Here is a 23683-nt window from a genome sequence, read left to right as displayed (position 1 = left end):
ATCCATGCACTATTCCTGTTTCCTTGTGCTGTGACCTGGGTGATGTGTTTTTCTTTCTCTGTCACCTCAAAACTCTTTGCTGTCTGTACCTTGTCTTTTGTCAGCACAGACGTGCCCCAGGCACAACTCTGGGTGATATTTCCTAAATGTAGCTGTGTGACACTTGCTTCTAGGGGGACACTTGGTATTCTGTCCTCATTATACACAAGAACCTGGACTCTATTTGACCTTTCCATGGTAGCACAATCCTTTAGATAGGCTTCTAAAGATCCTATCCTCTTTTCTTGCTTATAGAATTTTGAAAGTTATATTTATTTTTTATTACCTATGATAACATGTTTGTTGTTTGTCTTTCCATCTAAATTAAAGTTATATGAGGACTTATCAGTTTACCGTTGCTCTATCCCATGACTTGAAACAGGGATTAGCGCGCAGAAGGATTCCATATTTATTTATTGAGTGAATGACTCCAACAGTTGGGGTGGTTAAGATCGACTACTCATTCAGAAGGTATCATGGTCAAGAAAGAGAATTTAAAAGAAAAACATGGATAGTTCAGGGAAGATTTGTTTTCAGATGGAGGGTATATTAGCTTTCCTGGGATAGGCTAGTCAGCTGGAGCAAAATACCTGACATCTACCATGAAAGGAAAGATTTACTGTGGCTCACATTTCAGAGGTGTGCTCCATGACCCATGAGGAACATCCTAGAGGAAAGGCATTGTGCAGCAGAATTGCTCAGTGCATGGTTTCCAGGAAGTGGGGCACAGAGAAGGAAAGCCAGCAAGAGATCTACCCTCCTGAGGAACACCCCAGGACCCCACCTCCAGCTGGGCCCTGTCTTCTAACAGCACATGCAGCTGTGCACATCAGTGGATTAAGGTGATGAGGAGGAGAGTGCCCTTACTATCCAATTACACATCCTCAAGTCTCTTAATCCAGTCAGGTTGACAACTGAGCTGTCATTGAGTGTATGATGGATTTCTGTCGCTCTAAATAAGTCCCTCCTGAAGTCCACCTCTAGATTTTTCCATTGGGAAATCTACCATTCCTTTGGTTCCATGTGGTTCCAGTAGACTGTAGGTTCTTAACCTCAGTCCTATTGACTTTTTGTACCAGATTTTTTTTGGGGGGGCCAAGCTAGCAGTGACATATTTCTGGCCTCTACTACTAGGTGTCATTTGTACCACTTCTCTAGTTGTAATAACCAAAAAAATGACTTCAGATACTGTCAGATGTCCTCTGGAGGGTAAAATTGCTCTACTGAGAACCACTGAGGTAGATGGAGTCTACCCAAGGCTCCAGGGCTGAGCAGGCAAGTCAGAATTTGTCATCTGCTTATTTCACTGCTCTGGACCCAGTAATTGGCTCATTTGGTGGCATGTAATCCTACTTGAGCAAATCAGAGTTAGTGAATGGACTTTAGAAGAAGTAGACAAGTTTGTACTAGAATGCTAGTCTAACTATATATAGGCTTAGCACTGTCAGCAAATATTTTGCTAGTTTTGGGGGAGTGTCTGCTAAGGAATGAAACCAGTAAAGGAAAGTAGCATGGGAGATAGGACAGACTCCTGACGACCTGACTTGAATATTTAATTCCTGTTTAGACATAAGCCAATACAGCTTTGGCCTTTTCTGCTATGTGATACAGTAAGCTGCATTTGACGGAAGCCAGTGTGGGATGGATTGCTGTCACTTGCATTGGAATGGGTCCTAGCTTAGGATACTTGCAAGTGGGAAGGAAGAGCTAGTGATAAGAGAGGTTTAACTAATGAAGCCGTGTACTAGAAGGAACTGAATGGGATGAGCATGAGATAGTCTGTGTCAAGTGGCAGGTGGTAGTAAGGGTAAAGGTGAGTGGATTTAGACAAGTGTGGAAGAGAGAATTACCCCTGGTGCTTGCAGTACCAGGTAAGAGAGGATGAAGAGGAAGGCAAACTATGGTGGATGGCTTGAGGCAAGTGAGCAGATGAAATAGGGAAATGAAAATGGTACTGAGTGTGGATGAATAGAGGGTAGTGAACAGAACCCTGCCTCTGGGTATCTGTCCATGGGAAATGAAAGCAATGTCTGAAGGATATTTGTACAGATGTGTTCACAGCAGTGTATCACAATAGCCAAGAGTTGGAAGCAGCCCAGTGTTCTTCATTGGAAGAATGGATAGCAAGATAGGGTCTATGCATGTGTTGTGGTTTGAAAATATCTCCCACAGGCCCATCTGCTAAAGGACTGATCCCCAGGCTGTGTGCTTTTGGGAGGTGGTAGAACCTGTGAGAAGCATGGCCTAGTAGAAGAAATTAGGCCACTGGAGAGCTTGTGTCAGAGGAAATATTGTGCCCTTGGCCCCTTCTTCCTCACCTCCTGGTCACCATGAGGTAGCCAGAGCTCCTCCAGTGTCACCACAGTTCCCAAGTAAGAGGACCAAATGAGCATGGAGTGAGACCCCTGAAACAGTGTGTTAAATAAACCTATTTTTCATTTAAGTTGATCTTTTAGTATTTTGTCATAGTTACAGAAACCTAACACAACATACTCTACCTGTAAGAGTCTCAGGCTCTATGGACTGAGCTGAAAAGGGAGAAATCCTACCATGTACTAAAATATGATAAACCTTGAGGACATTAAGCTAAATGAGTCTCAAAAAATCAAATGATGAATGACTCTATTTATGCGGAACCAGTCATTGGCTCATTTGGTCACATGTAATTCTACTTGAGCAAATCAGTTATTGAATGGACTTTTGAAGAAGTAGACAAGTTTGTACTAGAATGTTTCTGTGTTTCAGTGGCCAGCAAAGCACACCCAGGGTTCCGGGGCTAGCATTGTATGTGGTACTGGGGATTCAACCTAGATCCTTGAGCTTGCCAGACAGATATTCAGACTGCTGAGCTATTCCCCCAGCCCTAAATTTCATCTTAAGCACCTTGAAATATAAGGTATAGCCAGAGAACTGTTATACCTTACCAACCATGGACATTGTGGTAGTTGAATCCCTGTTCGATGTTAACACACAACAGTTATATCTTTTACAAAGAAAATTTGACATCAATAGCCACACATAGTAGTGTATCATAGTGGTCACGATGACATTTTTGTAATACATTTCCGTGTCCATTTTGGCTACGCATCTCTAAATGTAATGGCACATACGTGGCATATGTATGACGTGTTTGTTTCAAAGTCATCACTTGACTGGTGCTCTCCTGTTGGCTGGCCCCAGGCAGCTGGTTTTTATTCATCAATTGGAGTCCTGTCCAACAGTCTCTCTTTCCAGAGAAACAAAGTAGAATGGTGTCTTCCAGGAGCTGGGGAGTGAGGAAAGTGGCGATTTGTTGTTTAGTGGATGTAGAGTTCTGGCTTCACAAGATAAAAAAGTTGGTATCTGTTGTAAAATAATGTGAATATATTTAACATTACTGAAGAATACACTTGAGGGCCAGGCAGATGGCTCAGTGGAATATGTGCTTCTCTAGCAAATGCAAGGGCCTGAGTTCAATCCCTGGTTCTTTAAAAAAAAAAGAATACACTTAAATTGTTATGATGGTGAATTTCATGTGATGCATGTGAAAGTTTTTTTTTTAACCACAACTTAAAAAATAAAATAAAATAAAAGATGCTGATCAGCATAGGAGAAAGTAGAGAGAGGAAATTTGTGGTCACCTGAGGGCAAGGGGCAAGGTTTTGCATTTTCCACAGTTTAAATGCTTGCAGAGAGAATATTTAACAGCTAGATCTAGTGTATGTGGGAGATGGTATATAGACTGAGGAAGGCGTTGGCTGAGAAATAAGAGACAAAGCCTTGGTATGGGAGAACTGGATTTGTGGGTTGAATGCTTAGCTGACCAAGGTATAAATCCAGAAAAGCAGCCAAAAAATTGTAACTCTCAAAACCCAATGACTGTGTCTGTTTTTCAAGAATTCCTGGGTTCCAGAGAAGTAAAGGCACATAAGGCAAGTGGTTTTCTACAATACAATAGAAATATATTTTTTACAATACAATTGTAATAATTCAGTTTATTTGAATGGTAATGTACACATTGCTAACAGAAGCTTATGAAAAGACTGTTAAGGAAATATGCAAGGCTTGACTTGTACATCAGATTTTTAAAAGTAAAACGTAACTCTTACACCATCAAACATTAAAATTTTGTGCAAATTGGAATTATTGCTTATGGAAAGGCAAAGAACACACAGAATTGTGGGGGAAACCCCAGCCCAATGTGGATAAAAGTAAAATATTTAACCATACAAAGGTGGGAAACTAACATGAAGGCAGAGATAGTTGTCTTTTCAATAAAGGTGTGCATCACAACCAGAGAAAGTATTTCAAACTCATTTTAAATAATTAAGGCTACATTACAACCCAAAAAGCATGTGGTAATGATAAGTGTGCTGTTTGCAAATGAAGATGGATCTAGCTACAAGGACCGCACTGCTAGTGCTTTTCTAGAGAAGGTGACACTTTTTGAGCCATATATTTGTTCATAGCTACAGTCTCACTTCAGGCAGATGACAGTGAGGTTTCAGGAGTCCTTGATGTGCACAGTTGTGAAACTGGGCTCTCGTCTTTACAGGCAAAGCTCCTTTGTTCCGCATGGGAATAGGTGCATACAGGAAATCACAGCTTGTAAAAATCATCGCCCTGCTCTTGAGACTGCACAAAGAGACTTGCTGATTTTAAAGTGGTGTCTTGCCAGGCAACGTTCAGTTGGTTTCCCAGCCGGGTGGCCCACTGACATAGATCTTCTGTTTAGGTAGCAGCATGAATAGTGGCAGAGACATTCAAAAGTTGAAATAATAAGTGTTAGCGTGTAGAGCCATTATAAAACCCACTAGAAGACAGGTGCTTCTTCAAATAATATACTTTGGAACAAATAATGCTATAATTATGATGATAAACATGCATAAGACTAAAAGGAAAAAATGGAAAACATTCTCATTCTCACTTATTCATATGTTCACTCAACAACTATGTGATGGCTTTACTTTTTAAAAAATTTCTTCTTCTTTTTTTTTGTTGCATTTTTAGTCCAGGGCCTATAGGGTCTCACTACGTAGATTGGACTCATAGTGATCTGCCTGTTTTCAGCCTCCCGAGAGTTGGAATTACAGGCGTACACCACCACGCTCAGTCTTATGTGATGGCTTTACATTGGGCCCTTAATTGTTTGGATTTGGGAAGCATAGTGTCCCTGTCCTCCTCCTCCCTGCCTCTGTGACTCCCCAGTAGCAAGTAATCACAGCAGCTTTTCTGTTCCTTGCTTATGGGACTTTTTTCTTATAGCTTTACATGTAGAGCTGGTGTCTTTATTTTGTATCTTATAGGTTACATAGGGGAAAGCAGTCAGAAGTCAATTGGAACTTGAGTTCCTAACCTTGACAAGGAGACTCTTTCAGCCGTGGTTTTCTCATGTGTGTCCTGTTTTAGCTTGGTGTGGTCCGGCATGATACCTCTCTTCATGAGGCACTGAGGGGTGATGAGATAAAGTATGCAAACCCCTCACCATATGCCTGGGCAGAGAAAACTTTTTGCTGTTCACCCCATTTTCTCCTGGGAACCACAAATGCACGCTTCATAGTGCATGTCCACATTTCTGCATGCCCTATCATTTGATCTTCAACTTTCAATCCACAACATAAGGCCTTCCTTTGCCTCTTTAACCTTTGCCATATTTCCCAGCTGATTAATTTGCTTTCTACACTGAGGAAACAGCATTGTTAGAAGAGAACAGGACACTTTTGTCTGCCATCACACCTCCCACCTGCCTTCTCCTCCCCTGGCTGTTCTGCCTTTCCTTCTGTTCACCTCTCTTGGGTTAACTTCTCTGTTCAAGCAGCCTGCCCTTGTTCCCTTAGTGCCCTTGGATGTTGCGCGAGTAACTCTGTTCTTTCCTACTCACTTTTCTGTTCCTTATAGATTATTCTCATTTGCATGTAGGGAGCGTCTATTATCCATTCTTTTTTTTTGTTGTTGTTTTTTTTTTGACCGGGGATTGAACTCAGGCCCTTGAGCTTGCCAGGGAAGCGCTTATTCCACTGAGCCATCTCCCCGGCCCCTATTATCCATTCTTAAAAACATTTCCCTTGACTTCTTCCTACCCTTACTGTTAACTCTTCCTGTCACTCTTTTTATCTGGTCCTCTTTATAGCAGAACAACCAAAGAGCTGTCTGCCCTCGATACCCATGACTTCTTGATAGGAAAACACCCAGAGAGAGCTGTCTGTACTTGATATGTGAGACTCCTTCCCTTTCATTCTCTGTTAATCTCTTTCTAGCCAGGCTTCCACCTCCTTACTTTACACCAGAACTCAATTTCGCCAACAAATCTTAGGCTAAGTCCGATGGTAGTTTTCACTCATCTTTTTAACTTGAAACAGCACTGCACAGACTTGCCCACTCTCTGCTCACTGACCTTTGTGTACCTAACTTCTAGAGCTCCATGCCAAAGGGCTCTTCTCCTGCGTAAAAGTCTTCCTTGATCCTTTGTTGGCCCTTTTTACTCCATGACTGTTAATGCTGGAGAATTAAGGCTCAGGGCTTCCTGGGGCTTTCCTCTTCCCTAGCTTCTTTTCCTAATGTCTCACTGTTATGTGTGTGTGGGCACTGACAAGGTTCAAATTGGGATCTCCAGCCTGGCCCTACTGCTTGAAATACAGACTTGTACATCATCTGACATCCTCACACTTCTATTTGGAAGTATAGTAGATATCTCACGCTTAACAGCTTCAAGTGGAACTCCTGACTTCACATCCTTGCTCTTCACATCTTAATTAAAACTAATTCCATCCTTTTGTCTTCTTAGGTCAAAATATAGCATCACTGCCACCTCTCTGTTGCTCTCATACTCTGATACTGTCAGCAATTCCTAATGTCACTATCTTAAAAATGCATGCAGACTTTGACCTCTTCTCTCAATCTTGGTGGTGTCTACTCACAATTTCTTACCTGAGTTACTACAATAGCCTCTTCACTGTTTACCATCTTTCTCCTTGGCTTCCTATACGCTTGTTCTCTGTCTCTGTCTCTGTCTGTCTGTCTGTCTGTCTATGTCTGTCTGTCTCTCTCTGTGTCTGTTTCTGCCTGTGTCTGTGTCTGTCTGTCTCTCTCTATCTCTCTCTCTGTCTGTCTCTCTCTCTCTCTCTCTCTGTCTCTCTGTGTCTGTCTCTCTCTCTTTCTCTCTGGACCAAGAACTGAAGTTATCACCTTTACTTGCCAGGCTGGCACTTGTGCCACTGAGCTATATCCCCAGCTCTTCTCTTTCTCTCTCTCTCTCTCTCTCTCTCTCTCTCTCTCTCTCTCTCTCTCTTCAAAACACACAGCAGGTAAGGTGATTATGTAGCTCATTTACTTAAAACCATGGCTTCCCATCCCAGATCATCCTCTCCTCAGCTTCCTACCTCTCATCACCTCCACCACTCTTCCCCGTGGTCCACTGGCTCTAGGCCTCCCCCCGCTCCACACACATACACACCCCTTGCTGTGCTCCCAACATAGCAGAACTCCATGCCTTGCAGCCTTTCTACCACCATTTTGTCTGCCGGGAGGGGTCTTCTATGAGGCTTCATGGCTGGCTGGTTGCTTCCCACTGGCCTTTGTTCAACTGTCCCTTTCCAGGAGAGGGCTTCCCTTGCAACCACCCTGTTCTTGCTATCCCTGGTGCTGGCTTTAATTCTCTTTATCATTTTATTATTTGTAACCATTTTTCTATTTAGTATATTTGCTGAATGGATTAATGTAGTTTAAAGAAAACTAGGAATAGAAGTTGTTATAATGAAGTAGGTAAATTAACAATGCTAGTATGTGTAGGATAGTCAAAACCATAATTACTTGATACTATACTTGAAAGATGCTCTTGATTAATAAATTGATAAAATTTTTCAATTTCATACCAATTCGTCTTCAGGTCAGCTTGCCGGGTTGTACGGATCAATAGAATATACTTCTTGCGTTTCTAAATGAACATCTTTTCTAGGCTTTGCATTTGTGGAATAATTGCTACATCAAAGAAATAAGAAATATAAAGTACTTTTTAACGATATAAAATTGTGTAATTGTTTACTCACCATAATTCCCAAAACATGGAAAATGTTTTTCACAAATGATATCATTTTACTGTCTTAATAGTCACTATGACTCAATTTTTGGGGAAGTTTTTTACATAGATACCCAAATCAGTCATCGGTGTTTCTATGTAAAAACATCTATGTAAACGTAAAATACTTGATAGTCAGAATGCTCAAGTCAGAAACTAGCACTCCACATCTGTACCCCATATCCACTACTCATAATGACTAACAGTGATGACTGTAAAATTGAAGAGATGTTAAAAATCCTTTATTTGGCACAGGATAAGAATTGGAGCACTGTGGGAAACATGATTTTCCTTTCCAACTAAAAAGGTAATATTTGTTTTTGAAGTTTAACTCCAACTCTTTATATCCCCACAGAACACTACAAACTTTAAATAATTTGCAAGATTCAAGAGAATGTTTTTACTTTTATTTTTTGCAAGTGCATATACTTTACTCTGTGTGTGTGTATGTGTGTGTGCATTTTTCTTGGGACAGAACCAAAGGCTTCACCCCTGCCACACAAGTGCTGTATCACTGAGCTATCTTTATTGGAGTAGGTGAATGACAATAAAATGTGATTATACTTTCATTGTCAGTGTTGAAACAAATCGCTGGAGAAGATTACTGCTAAGGCTAATTACAAATGGTTGCTTTCTACCATATCTAAAAGGTCAGTCAGAAGCAATACATTGAAAGTATTATTTAATGCTAAATGAGAGAGTTAGATATTAAATATCTTAGATGATGGAGAAGAAAAGCATAGTCTTTTTGAAATATTTGGATGACTGTGAAAAATGTTCAACTTTAGATGTTCCATTTTTGATGAGTTATTTCTCATCTCATTTACCAAAAAATATTCAGGGGAACCCTTTGGTATGTATAAATTATTAGAAAATGAATTGAAGTAGGTTAAAAATGGAAATAAAACCAGTCAGTGATACTTAGGAATCTAGTATCTATTTGACATATCTATTTGGGTGACATCAATTAAGACATGTAGCCTGGAAAGTGTAGGGTCCTGAGTTCAATCCCCTGCACCACCAAAAAAAAAAAAAAAAAAGAGGAAGACATGTAAATATGATATATAACAGGCTAATAAGGAGATTAGAACATTGAATTGTTTTAAATTTTAGGTATTTCCCAAGTTTGCAAACTTTTCAACACAGGCAAGGCTCTGATGGCAAATTAGTGGTGTGAAGGGAAGAGACAGAGACCACATTTCCTATTTATTTAAATTTTTCACTACTCTTGGCTAAAATTATCTTTTAATTTCCTATGAGCAAAGCTATGTAAATGACAGGTCTATATATTAATTTTAAGATCATTTTCTCTCTTGAATTTATAGAAGACATTCAATAGTTACTGTACATGAACAAAATGAAAGGATGTGGTCATTACCTCTCTTCATATCTTTTCTATTTCTCTAATACTTTTGGCCCAATTTTAAAAAGCCAAGTATGCATATGCTAGATAAAACAACAAAGAAAAGTATCTATAGCAAATAGCTGACATCCATTAACACTGTAGGCAATAAAATGAGACAACAATAAAGAAGTAATTTAAAATATATAGCCAGTGGAAATTAGGTGAAAATAGTAATGTGTAGAAAGGATATATTTTTTGTAGCTTTTATACTGGAAATTGAACTCACATTCTCATGCATGCTAGGCAAGTATTCTACCACTGAACTACATCCTCAGTGCTATTTTTATTTTATTTTACTTAGGCTGGCCTTGAATTCATGATTCTCCTGGCTCAGCTTCTGAGTAGCTTGAATAATAGACATGTGTTGCTATGCCTGGCTGAAAATATAGTTTTTTACTGAGACACCTAGATAACTCACTAAAAATTTATTAGAATAAATCACTATATAAATAAACTTTCCTAGATGTCATTTGAAGTTAATTATAAGATGTAGCCAAAAACATTACAAACCAATGAGGCAGGTAAGGTTTCCTCAAAGTGTGCTATGAAACAGTTAACTGTATAGAAAAAGAGTGCCAGGAAGTTACACTGGCCATGACTATGACATAAGTTCCACATTCCAATACTAAAAAATTAAAAATACGATGTAAAAATCTGTCTAATTTCAGGATAAAAACTTATAACAAAAACAGAAACCTAATTATTTATTTAGACAATCATGAAAATAGCCGAGTGGAAGAAAAAGTTACTTGAATAAATGAAAAGGCCTAGGCTGTTTCTGAAAAAGAACATATCACAAAACAGATGTCATTTTCAGAAAAGAAGCTATAAGGGGCTGGGGAGATGGCTCAGTAGAATAAGCACTTGTGTGGCAAGCGCAAGGGTCTGAGTTCAATTCCTGGTTCAAAAAAAAAAAGAAGAAAGAAAGAAAGAAAGAAAGAAAGAAAGAAAGAAAGAAAGAAAGAAAGGAAGCTATAGACTTCAATGAGTCACAGCATTTTTGTTCTCAGAAAGATGACAAAGGAATAAAAAAAATCACCTATAAGAAAAACAGAAGGAACTAGAAAGTTCTAAAAAATTACATGGAGGGATTTTCATCATTAGATACTATAGTAGAAAAAAAAAGATACTATAGTAGTATAAAGTTGTTCTAATGAAACACAAAGTAGTTTGCAATGAAATAACAGATTAGTGAAGGGGGAAAATGGTCAAGAAACACAAGGCATTCCATTATGTTAATTATTTTGGTATATGATTAAGTTAGAGCAAACTTTCTGGAAAGACAATAGGCAATATTTATTAAGATATTAAATGTAATTCTGAAATCTGTCCTAAGGAAATAAGTAGATATGAAACTAAGTCTATCATAAAAAATTCCTTGTGTCTTTTTTATTATCAAGACAATTATGGAAACAACCTAAAATTTCTGCAACACAGAGTTATTAAGAAATTATAAAGAAAACATCATTTAAAACACAAAAATATGGACATTAGTCTAAATGGAAAGGAACTCAAGATTAAAAATTTAACTGCCAAAATTTCACCTCATAAAGAAAAAGGAGAGAGACTATAAGAGAAGACAGGAATATATGTAATTATTTGGTGTTGTCAACAGGAGGCTTTTTTGTATGGCTTTTTGTGTTTCTTTCCTAGAGTTTTTTATTTTGTTTTATAATATACCATCTGAGTAAACATCATTAGACAAAATAAGTTATCTGTCTGGTGTACTTTAAGTCCTTGTAGGAGATTCCGCCCCCCTATATCACAAGATGCTTTATGCCTGCAGAGCATTGCAGTATTCATTTAATACAATGTGTGCTTATGTGTTTAGAAGAAGCCAGCGCCTACTGAGCCTTTTGAACTTACCCTCCTCTGAGTTTTGATATCATACATAAGGCGGCAATAACCAACAAGAGAACAAATCCTGTGCCTAGAACAATACCTGCAGGAGGGGAAGAGTTAGTATCAAATGCGAAAAAGACGTGTGTTATAGACTGATGACTGGCCTCATACTGACATTTATGCCTAACTCCATCATAAATACTAACTTCTTGAATGATCATAACTGGGTCTAAGGGTTTCTGATTTGACTCAGTCAGCACTCACATGAGAACAGGGCTCGAGCCCTTTCTCTGTGGGCTTTTTCTGCTCCTTTCAATTTTGTTAGTAATACTCTTGTCCTTGTGTTGGAATTGGGAGCAAAGGCTCCCAGCATCCCGTTTTGGCAGAACAACATTGGAATCTCCATTGGGAAATACACTTTACTACGGCAGAATTTTAAATAACTTATTTCAGTAGCATCAGGTCACACAAAATTCCAGGTTTTTAATCATGAATATTCCAAGAGTTAATAAATTGAACCTCTGTTTAAAAATCAGAAGTAGCTGGCTGTTTAAATGTTTATCTAGCTCTATCCCAAAGAGATATCTTGTAATGTGGCATGCAAGGGGGCCAGGGAGATGACTCAGTAGAATAAATGCTTGCCTGGCAAGTGCAAGGGCCCGAGTTTAATACCTGGTTCAAAAAAAAAATGTGACATACACATTAAAGTATCTTTAAAACATAAAAGAAGATTATAGCTATTGAGTTAAAATGAAAAATATTAATAGGTGGATCTAGAATATACGTGTGTATATATATATATATATATATATATATGCATAAAACATGGTAAGAGATTTTCTTCAAGAATTTAAGGAAACTTACCATAGAAAAGATGATCTGATGAACCTAAGTAAAATATAAAACAATGAAAATGTGAGTCTAGTAGCACAATTCAGTGTGCCCCAAGTCCCATCATCCTCTGGTGCTGTCCCAGAAAGTCAACACTCAGACCCCCTTCCATATCTATTCTGATGTAATTGGTCCCTGAGTTATAGCCACTCTTTTGTATTAAACCCTCACTGTATTTTCTTTTCATTTTAATTATGTAGGCTGGAAGAGGTTGCCAACAGAGGAAAAAGAAGGATATACTTGGCTTTGTAATCCATAATTCTCCAGGATCTAGTGAAAATTTTAATTATTATCCTAACTGAGTTAACATGTGTTTGTAGCTGCCATCAAATTAGTAAACAAGTTTTGGCAAGCAGGGAAGTCTCTGGTACAAGTTCTCTCCAAATGGAAGGGTGTTAGTTTTGCATTTTCACTCCTTTTAAGCCCATGTTCTCCTCTTTTTATTTAGATCCCCCATCCTAAGGTGCACTTTCTCTAGAGTGGACCACCTGCTACACGTCTTCTGTTAGCACGCCACTGGCTACAGATCTATGTTAACTCAAAGCTTGCTGAGGGAGATCTCTTGCTGGCTGCTCTCCATGCTAAATGCAGGCATCAGAGAAGAACTGGTACTTACGGGATCTGCAGACCGCCAGAGGAGGGTCCCACTGGTGGTCGTCCTGGCACTGGCTCTGGGGACTGCCCTCCAGGGTGTACCCATCTTTGCACTCCATGGTTACAATGGACCCGTACTGGTACATCTTCTCAGGCTCCAGTCCCTTTTGAATTCCATATGAGTTCTCAGGGAAGCTACAGTTCACCTCTGTAAGGAAAGGAATCCAAATGAGGCAGAGTCATACTTTGTCTGTTAGCAAGAAAACAGAACTTGCCCTTAATGGTAAACCAATTTATTTCATTCTTAGTAAGCACCGCTTCAGGGAAATAAAGCCCTAAGCACAGCCTTTGTGGTCTCAGCATTCTTTCTTAATAACTCCAAGTGATTTAGCTTGATTGCTTTCTTTCTGCTTCTGTGTCTTTTCTAATAGTAGTAGATGATCCTAAAGGCCTCTTGGAGAATGCAGAGGGACAAAAAAGTCATATGGTCTATTTCAAGTCACTGTCTTTTCCTGCATTGTCTACTTTCTAATTCTTTGTAGCATGCAAACATTTCAACTTTCCATAAGTGGTCAACTATGTAAGTAGGTCACTTACCAGTCAGACTACAGCCTAGGCCATTTTTCTTATTTTGAAAGACTTAAGTAATACATCGATCCCATCAAATGAACTTAACTAAATGGTCCAGTTAATGCATTTCTTTGGCTATTTTAAGTTGATTATACCTAATTGTGAATGTATCTATTTGGAACAAACTGGTTTACTAAGAGGAACAACAAGAGGAAACACAGAGCACGCACCTTTACAGTAAGGGGCAGCTGAGCTCCAGGCTCCCTCGTGTGTGCAGAGCAGGAGCGGCTCCCCCACCAGCACATAACCTGGGTCACAGGTGTATTGCACTGACATCCCGGGGACAAACTGAGTTGCACTTCCACCGGTATGGTTCCCGTTGAGCACTGCATGTGGAGGCGGACATGCTATGAAAGCTTAGAGAGCAGTAAGAAAGGAACATTAATCCAGCACAGGAGAACATCTAGTGACAGCATTTCTGTGAGGCGGCAACATAGAAAGGCAATAGGTGACATATTAGCCAATTGGCTGGTAACCAGAACCCTTCCTTCCAGCTAGACCAAATGATGCTGGGAAGATGTGCTTTTTATACCTACATCATAGCTGATCTGAGGAAATGCACCGAATGGAAGGTACTGAAACATCAGTAGCTGTGGTCCACAATTATAATTTGTCAGCCACAAATATTCTCTTCTTCCTACTTTAAATAGTAAACAGACTGTAGTCTACGCAGCACACGTTCAAGGGGACGTAGGAAGTGAAGCCACCAGCTGTGGCCAACTATTGAGCCACCATTCTCCTCAACGTGGCAGCCACTGCAGACCTCACTTTTCACAGTTTGATTCCTTACCTTGGGCTATGGGGATGGATTTACCTTAAAATAAGAACACTGCTGGCCAAGGAGAATTATTTTGGGGAGATAAATTCCACTGGGTCATTAATTGGAAGCTGGTGATAGCACTAATTACCAAAAGGAATAAAACTGCCAACTGGCAACGAAGACCAAAAAGGAAATTCAGTGGCTTTGAAGGCCAGCTTCATTCCCCTTAACACCAAAGTCATCCTCTGACTGGTACTGTGGCCTTAAGTTCCAGATTCTCAATAACATTACTTCTAAACACTGGCATGACAAGTATGTGTAGCTTTCCTTTTCTAAATTCATAGGAAAAAATATATTTGGAGATTCAGTCAACTTGGAAGTGTACCATGGGTCCTCTTGGGCACTGTGGCTTAGTGTACAAACTGAGAAATGAAAGGGATAAAAGAATCGGGTGATAGATAAGGCCAGTATCTTTTAAGACAATGAGACTATCGAAGTTTTCAAATCCTTTTCTTCAGGTGGAATGGCAAGTGCATGTTCAAAAACATTTATTTTGTACAACATCCCATATTTAATCTTTTAAAATATCTCACCCTTCCGGATACAGGTGGGTACCCTTGGCACCCATGTGTTATCCGTATGGCACCTTATTGAGTGACTGCCTTTCATGATGAAGCCAGGATTGCAGGCAACATGCACTACATCATTGTGAGAGTACACGGAATGAGTTTTGTTGACTGGGTGCCCGTGTTTGATATCGGGATGAGGGCAGTGGGTCACAGGAGGCGATCGTAAGCACTGTGGGGGAGGCCCACTCCAAGATCCATGTCCTTCAGAATTACTTCTGCACTTCAAGCTCTGCTTTCCCGAAATATGGAATCCTGGGTCACATTTGTAAGAGACTTCATGTCCGTACTGAAACTGTTTTGCCAGCATGCCTGTGGGTCTCCCATTGTCAATCGCTGGTGGAGGCTGGCAGTGGATAGCTGCAGAAGAAATTTAGGGAATTCAACTTCAGGTGGTACATCACAGTCTTGCTTCCGATATAGATGGCCCTATGCAATTGCATTGTATGTCACATAACTAGTCTTTGAAAGATTATACTTTTTGTTAAATAACTTCATATGTGAGTAATATAAGCACAAAAAAATTAGAAAACACAATAAAGTGTAAGAACAAATACATCTATGTTTCCATGTCCTAAAAATGTGGGATATTTTTATGTTTAGCAAAATTAGCAGGCCCGGCGCTGGAGATATAGCTCAGTAGCATAAGCGCCTCCCTGGCAAGCACAAGGTCCCAAGCTCAAACCTCAGTACCAAAAAAGTAAAGATAATAAGAAAGTCAAAATTAGCAGGCATCTGGCAACTACTTGATTTCTACCTCACAATTGTTTCTAGTATCTATCAAACACCGAAGCATTTTCCATTACCTCTTGTATATTGAGGAGAGGCATAAGCTGTTGAGACAGTTACAAACTAACCCTTCAGCAGCCTCCCTTCTCTGACCACTTACGTCCACAGTTAGCTCTTATATTCCCAATTTACCTTCACAGTGTGCACTTTTTTGAAACCAGACTCCATTCCTGGCATCTTGGCACTTCCTATAACTATATCCACTCAACTGGTACCTAGAGAGGGATAGATGGAAATACAGTAGTTTTTCTTTGCCCAGTATCATGTTTCTGCAGCCTGACCTCTTCAAATTATAAATCTAGTGGCACTTCCAAATAAGAACTTTAGCACAGAGATGATAAAACCCTTGATCCTGCAAACAGAAAACTACTGTAGAGTTACAGATGCTTGGAGCAAAACTTCCATATCAAGAAAGCCTGGAAAAGCCAGAACTGCTGGTTAGGCCACTGGAGCCTCGTATCCTCTGTGGGTGTGGCAAGGGGAACATCCACAGGGACTTGTGGTGACAAGCTGTGGGTAGAGCTAATGCCAAATTCAAGGCATTAACTTCCTCAGAATGGACCGTCTCGTACTCACCCCTCTCTACAGGATGCGTTCACAAGCTCCACATGGGAGCCATCCGGAATCTCTGCCACAGACTCACACCCTCCTGAAAGAGTAAAACCAGGATAATGTATAGATGTCTCACAGCAAAGAAAAGGGTAACTCTGGCAGTGAAAGGACCTTTGCACCATGGGGCAGGGCTCCAGTGAGGGCGGATAAGTCAGTGCTACTTCCCACAGCATGTAGCCAGGCTCACAGAGCTGTTTACAGAATTCCCTGAGACCGTGAAGACCAAGTTGCCCCCAGCACTGACCATCATGGAGCCCAGTAACAGGAGGCTGCTGAGGAGAAAATGCCCCTCATAAACACCTACACAGGGGTGCTTCTCAGTCAGAGGCAACCTGACATTTTGTGACAATGAGGATCAGGAAGCTCTCACTAAGCACAGAATGCTTCTACTGTTGTGAAAGATGCAGGCCCATTCCAATGAGCTTTTCATTTTCTACCATGAGTAATCCCAATCCAAGGAGGTATGCACCCAGCAACATGCAGAACTCACACAGAGCACTCTACTAGAGCATGGGAGAAATCAGAAAGTACCACACGCCCCCATTACTTTCCCCATACTCTGGCTCTGAGTTTGCGATGGATGATAAACATGAATAAGTGAGCAAAGCCCTCCCCTGTTGGGTTTTTACCTTTTGCACAAACTGGAATTTCAGGATCCCAAGTGTTGTTAGCTTTGCAACGAATTTGAGCACTGCCTTTCAAAATAAATCCCCTCTGACATGTTAATGTCACACTGTCATTGTAGGAATATGGGGCTTCTTTTCTGGATATCTTGAATCCATTTGCAATGTGGGGCTCTGAGCACTGGGCAACAGGGAGGGAGAGTTTACAGAGAGGTGCAGGGCTGCTCCAGGTGCCGTTCTCTCCATCAGGGCTCGTGCAGTGGATGGTGCGCTCCCCAATGAGGCCGAACTGCACCCCTTCCTCTGGTCCAGGGTCACACGTGTAAGTGACTGAGGTTCCAAATGGGACGTTTTCTGAGGAACTCCCTGTGTGTGTCCCATCAGAGATAACAGGAGGTGGTGGGCAGGTGATTTCTAGAGAGATGGAAGGATACTGTGTAAGTCTTTCCCAGCATCAGACACCTAAGAGCAGAAGTCAAGCACAATATGATTCATTTGTTTTCAGGTAGGTAGGGATGACTTTTCATGATGTGAGTTGTACCAAAGCTTTGTTGTGTATGTAAAAGTCAATTTAACTTGATTGCACAGAACAAAATCTTTACTAAGTGAATCTTTACTAAATCAGTATGACATCTTGATTAGTACCTTATGAAGCATTAAGGCTCCATTGTCAGTTACTAATTAAAGGGAGAACTTTTAACATAGCCAGTAGGGGAATGAAAGGTACAGAGGAATAGGATTAAGCTTTTCCGAGGCTGAGACCATAAGATCATTTCTATGTTTAGTGAGGCATACTTATTGTTGATTGAGTGCCTACTTTTGGGAAAGGCGTACTTATTATCCATAAAGTAGGGATAACACAGCTTAACTGCAATAATTTTGAAGTCTGGGGTTGTCTGTCAACCTGACAGATGGGAGGCTACAGTTTCAGGGGTGTTATGTAAATTGCCCAAAGTTGCACAGCTGTGAAGCAGTAGGAAGAGAATCTGAGTCCCTAAGTGATGCCAATCCCCTAATTTCTTCCCTAGTGCGGTGATTCCTTGGTTATTGGATGCTGGTTTACATCTTCATTGCTGTCATTATTCTCAAAACTCCAAATGACAAAAGAGAGTCAGTAAGAAAGCACACTTCATTCAACTGACTGAAGTAGAAAAAGGTAACAACAGAAAGAAATGGTGAAACTACACGATGACAACCTCTGAGAAAGTCAACAGAACCGAGTGTCGTGTACTAATTCCCATCACACAGCTTCAAACAGAAATCTCCCTGAAAGCACACATTTTCATACCAATTACAGTCTTTCAAGTAAAGGTTTGTTTAAAGAAAAAAGGGTAATAAATGAAAACATGAGACAAAAAAAGTCACAAGACTGTCCTGCTACAAGGATGTATATTGCTAGATTTCTAAATTTCTGTGTAAAAATATGTAAATGCTTATTCTTATTTTTTAAACTTTTTATCTTTGTAATCTTTTTTCTTCATATTCTGGAGGAACTCAAAGTTTAACATATCAATACTTGATGGAAAATACCTGTTCCATGTTACGTCTAAGATGTTTGATATTCAGACAGATAGTGAGGTTAAATTCAACTGCCTATGTTATAGGGTAATAATATCATTATTATTCTCTTCTCTTCTGGAGAGTTAACAATTTAAGTTTGCAGACCAAAAATTAAAGAAAAAGGAGGGCTACAAGGATAGCCAACATTTTGGCCCTAGCCTTTCAAGGTCATAAGCATTCAGGAAATAGCAAGACCTGTACTGTGACATCCTGTAACTCAATTGTGTCACAAATTCTCTGATCCAGGAGATTTGGGGACACAGAGGAAAGTGACTGATGATGTAGAGTGTGCCTAAGGAGAGTCACATGGAGAGAAAACATTCTCCCAGGCTTTCACATTGAGCACATTGGCCAAGCGATGGCCGTGACTCATCCACATCACTGACACTGACAAAGGATCTACAATCTGAGGTACAGGATCTCAGGACAAATCCTGAGGGGATTTCACTGACCTTATCAGATCCAAAAGTTACATTGCTTGTTATATTGGTCTTGCTTTTTGTTGGTCTTAACCATTCAGCAGAAAAGAATGAAAATGAAGTATAAAAAGTAAAGCCATATTAATATGCTGAGCTGTAAATACTCAAGTCAACAACTTTGGACATTGGCAGTCTTATGGAAAACTCACTACTATTATGGACTACTGGACTATATTGGGATATTTTGCTGAATTTATGCACCTACAGTATTTAAAAGACAATGGAATGCCCTTCTCTGATAAAACTAACCAAAAAAGGGACATAAATGAATGACCATTTTGTATCTGTATATTCAAAATAGTTAGGATAGATATACAGCTGCATTCTCTTAATTCAATGAATAGAGAGGTTTGTTATAATAGGGTTTGAGACAGGATATCAGGTCTGCATCTTGTACAATGAATAACCACTAAGACAACAATATGCAATGTATTAATTATTGAAAATGTACTGGTAATTGGTTATGAAACTGTCTCATTGCCATTTGTTTCTCAATAAAAATATTAAACACACACACACACACACACACACACACACACACACACATTTTCAGATCCTCTACCCCTTGGGCCACTCACCTTCACAGAGATGGATCTCCATATACCAAGGAGGCGTTCCTTGACATAGCTGATAAGCATTCTCACCCAATCGGTACCTAGAAACAGAGAACTGCTTCATCGGGCCATCTGGCAACCCCAAAGCTAAGCAAGAACAAGCAGCTCTAAAGCAGACTCACCACTTTCAGGACAAGAGGCAATAAGAACAAAAATGTAGCCAGTTTCGGTATCATCCACCTACTGCAGTTTCCATGCATGAAAAACTGGTGTGATCAGCACCCCATAAACACACGACGGGGACAGATCTTTGCAATAAACTTACATAAAGCTTGCTGTGTCCACAGATAGGCCAGACCTGATTTGAGCTGAGACAGCCTCCACTCACCCTTCACCACAAGTAGAATAAATGGCTGGTCTAATAACTGTATCCTGAGGTTTTTTAAAGAGTTGAGGTCCTGATGGTTTACATTCTGTAGCTAAGAAGAGAGACTAAGATGAGAAACAGCTCCGGGCCATCTTAGACCAAGCAAAGCATTGTCTTTGAGGCCTGCTACCTTTGCACTGGGGGAGAGTGGGCGTCCACTGCCCCTCAGGGGTGCAATGGATGGACTCTTCTCCAACCAGTGTATAGCCAGGATTACAGCTATATTTTATGGAGGTGCCAGGAACAAACCGGACAGTATGTTGATCTTCCTTTTGTCCATTGGGGATCTGAGGAGGGGCCTGACATTCTAAAGCAAAGGAAAAAGAACCAAAAAACAATATTAAGTGAACAATAACAAAAAGAAACTGACCCCAAGAAATTGCCATTAATAATACAATTCTACTATGTGTGCAGCTGTATGACATAGTGGGAACTTGAAGCCCAGATTGGGGGTCATTTTAGATCACTGCTGGTCAGCAGTTTCTTTTCTGATCTTGGGCTGCCACAGATTTGTTTCCAATCCTGGTTAATATAAATTCTCTCCTGTCTCTTCCCTTCTTAAGGAATCATCTTGGGTGCTTTCAGGGGAGATTTTGGTCTATCCCTGGGTAAGATCCCTTTTCAAAAATTGTTGTTATAGACAAGCCTTTTGGTCCCACTTTTTCACTACAGAAATGTAAAACTTAGAATGGTTAATGTTTTCTCTCCAACCATATTTCCACAAAATGAAGCAATAGTCGAAAGGTAAAGAAAGCCCTCACAAGGATTTATGTCTTCTCTGCTTAGTACAGCTGAGGATATAGGAACTGCAAAGGGCCCTGTATAAAGCACACCACCCCTTCCCATAACGTCTCAGAATTATGCATTGGTAGCACTGTGGAGCACTGAGTACCCACCCTTCTCACAGACTGGTACTGGCGGCTCCCATGTGCCCTGGGCATTGCATCTGGTTCTCCTGCTGCCCTTCAAGGTGAAGCCAGGCTTACAATCAAATATCACTGTGTCATTATAAGAATACTGATCTTTCTTCTCAGAAAAAATATGACCTCTTAGGATTTGGGGATGAGGACAATGAAGCGCAGGAGTAGAAAGTCTGCAGTGTGGGGCAGGACCACTCCAGGTCCCCATATTCTGACTGTTCATTGTGCAGTGGATGGTCTTCTCCCCAATAAGGATAAAGGTCACTCCTTCCTCTGGGCCTGGGTCACAAGTGTAAGTTACGGTGCTTCCATATGAAACATTCATTGAAGAGCTGAGTCTTCCATTGAGAATAGGAGAAGGTGGTGGGCAAAGAATTTCTGGAGAAATGACAGAGAAATGAAAGGTCACAGACATGCAGCAAGTGAGAGTGCCTTGGGGCTGATTCTGACCACTGTCACATCTGGGCTCAAGACAATCACATTTTACCGTGTCAATCATGGCAGCTAGTGAGATATAACTTAAAAGTGTGATTTTAAAATGTGACTAGTGAATACATCTGTTCTGTTGATCTTTTAGTCCTACTGACAAATTTTTTTTTTTTTTTTTGTGGCCTGACTATTTACTTAATAAGTCTGCATGGTTTTCAGAGAACGAAAAGTCTGGAACTGCACTGGATTTGAGGAAGCAGAAGACAAAGAGGCAATTGAAGGTGGCTTCAGCAAGAACCACATGCCTTATACCCTCTGGGATTCTTTGTTCTGGAAGTCTGTGTGCTAATAACAGGCCAACATTATTTACCAAAGCTGAGAATGCAGGTTCTGTTGAACCTCTGTGGTTCTGTACAAATTATATTTGTCTCACCCACCTTTGCATATTGGCTTCTTGGTCCATGTAGCTCTCTGTTCAGCAATCACACACTGACTGGAGGGCTGGCCTTGTAATCTGTACCTGGGGACAGAGGGTTGTCATGTGGAATAGTTAGGCAGTTTGTGCTGAATAATAACAACTTCTGCCTGAAAGCTAAGACAAATTCACATAGTGTGTGTGTCCCTGCTCCCTTGATAAGCAGTCTCCCTCCTATGCTCACTGGAGCTGCACTTGGATCCTCGTCAAGGTATATTCTGAGGGCTTTACAGTCACACCACGTGCAGACAATTCCAACTGATTGGATGCTACAGACCCTCCTAACACTCACCCTGCATTACAGGAAAACGTCACAGTTGCACCAACCCGAAGACTTGGGGGTTCAGTGATCTGCCCATTGGGAAATTGTCCTATAGGGTCACACTGTGCCTCTAAAAAACAAGCCAGCCATAAGGAATCAAGACAAATAACAGAACAAGCCAGTTTCTTAAGAGAGGTTATAAGTTTAGGATACCTTTGCACACAGGAATGGCAGCACTCCACTGGCCTGAAGACAAGCACATAATCGTCTTTGGTCCTTGGAGCAAGTAGCCAGAGTTACAACCATAAGCCACAGACAATCCTGGGACGAAGTGTTTGCTGCTTTTCCCTGTGTGATATCCATTGGAAATCTGGGGAAGTGATGGACACTCCAGAGGAAAATCTTTACAAACATAATTAGGGAAAAAAAAATCAGATGCTATATACTTTACAGTCTAGATGTTGACTTCAGACATAGTGCTTAGTCAGACATAGTTCTTCGTATAAGTAACTTTCAATTCAGCCTTTGCAGGATCAAATGGATGTGGTTTAGCTGTGCCGTGGTATGCTGTAACTATTGCAGCATTACTGTATACTCCTGCAAAGTCATGGCTCAGTGTAATTTGTGGGTATTTTCTTGAACCTAACCAATAACTTTGAAGAACCCCCTGTAATTTTGTGGAAACTGCAGATGTTGTCCAGAACTGTTTTTTCAGTGGGAGGTTTGGAAGCAGCCAATCCAAGAGTGTCATTCAGGTCTCCTTGCTCCTAATTGGCTGCTTCCCTGCAACCATCCAGGGCTGATGCACCAGCATTCTGTATCAGTACAGATTCCTGCACCAGGTGTAGCTATCAATCACTGGTATCCTCTATTTTGTTCTTAAGGCTCTAAGATCCCTAAGATGTTGCCAAAATGCCCTGCGCCTTCTAAGGATTTATTAATACAGTAATTTACTAAATTAAATTATATAACTCAGGGAAAACATAGCATATTTAGGGTTTAAACTACAAAAATGGGCATTTATAGGCATTTTTCTGGCCATATCTGAAATTCATGGTTTGTCACAATTTTCAGATTCTCTAAGAACACAACCCCCCCCTGTATTTCTGAAATTGAATTACACAGTAACAGTGACTTTTGCCTTCAGAAAAATTTCAGTTGCAAAAATTAGTCCATTTTCATCCCACCTGTAAGTCTATTCTTTGTTCCACAGGTAGTACATATCCTTTAGAGGTTATTCTATTGTACATTAATAATAGAGTTTATTGGCACCCTATATATGACACACATAAACATGTACAGTATAGTATATGGACTCCTGGCATGTTGTGTGTGTTTTGCTTCTTTTGCTTATAATACAGTGTATCTATGTTGTTCATGTCGATGCATGTAGGTCTGTCCAAGTCATTATAAAGGTTCACTTGCTTCCCATAGTGAAGCCTTTCTGGCACTATCTTTCTCCAACACTAACTTTTCTTGCCTTGATTGATCAATTTTAAAATAATATCAAATTTTCTCAGTTTTTAAAGCCCATTTGGAGGGCCAGTCAAATAGCTTAGTGAACTAAAGCACTTGCAAGCAGGCGCAGGGCCCAGGGGTTCGATGCCTGGGCCTGCCGTGCCGGCCCCACCCCCAGTGTGCGCTGAGAATACAATTGAGACTGGGTGTGGTGGCACACGCATGTAATCCCAGCTCTTGGGAGGCTGTAAACAG

General features: G+C 40.4%; 1 protein-coding gene and 1 long non-coding RNA gene across 2 annotated transcripts in view; both read right to left on the bottom strand.

The window, feature by feature from the left end:
* Cr1 (complement C3b/C4b receptor 1 (Knops blood group)) overlaps positions 1-23683 on the bottom strand; it is a 109793-nt gene that overhangs the window by 84532 nt on the left and 1578 nt on the right. The window contains exons 2-15 of the mRNA XM_023701184.1: positions 22184-22372; positions 22001-22100; positions 21671-21753; positions 20781-21182; positions 20015-20191; positions 19846-19936; positions 19482-19558; positions 16871-17278; positions 16206-16278; positions 15762-15844; positions 14808-15200; positions 13625-13810; positions 12843-13032; positions 11364-11439 (exon numbers count right to left, since the gene is read on the bottom strand). Of these exons, the coding sequence (XP_023556952.1) occupies positions 11364-11439; positions 12843-13032; positions 13625-13810; positions 14808-15200; positions 15762-15844; positions 16206-16278; positions 16871-17278; positions 19482-19558; positions 19846-19936; positions 20015-20191; positions 20781-21182; positions 21671-21753; positions 22001-22100; positions 22184-22372 (2528 nt within the window). The remainder of the gene's footprint in view (positions 1-11363; positions 11440-12842; positions 13033-13624; positions 13811-14807; positions 15201-15761; positions 15845-16205; positions 16279-16870; positions 17279-19481; positions 19559-19845; positions 19937-20014; positions 20192-20780; positions 21183-21670; positions 21754-22000; positions 22101-22183; positions 22373-23683) is intronic.
* On the bottom strand, positions 4206-11414 carry LOC111812596. The gene is made up of 3 exons (XR_002818065.1): positions 11364-11414; positions 7890-7995; positions 4206-4745 (listed from the first exon to the last, which is right to left on the bottom strand). It is a non-coding gene; the product is annotated as an uncharacterized LOC111812596 (long non-coding RNA).

This window comes from Octodon degus, unplaced genomic scaffold (genome assembly GCF_000260255.1).
Source record: "Octodon degus isolate 3935 unplaced genomic scaffold, OctDeg1.0 scaffold00131, whole genome shotgun sequence".
In the NCBI taxonomy this organism is placed as follows: Eukaryota; Metazoa; Chordata; class Mammalia; order Rodentia; family Octodontidae; genus Octodon; species Octodon degus.
This window is presented reverse-complemented; position numbering and strand designations above follow the sequence as displayed.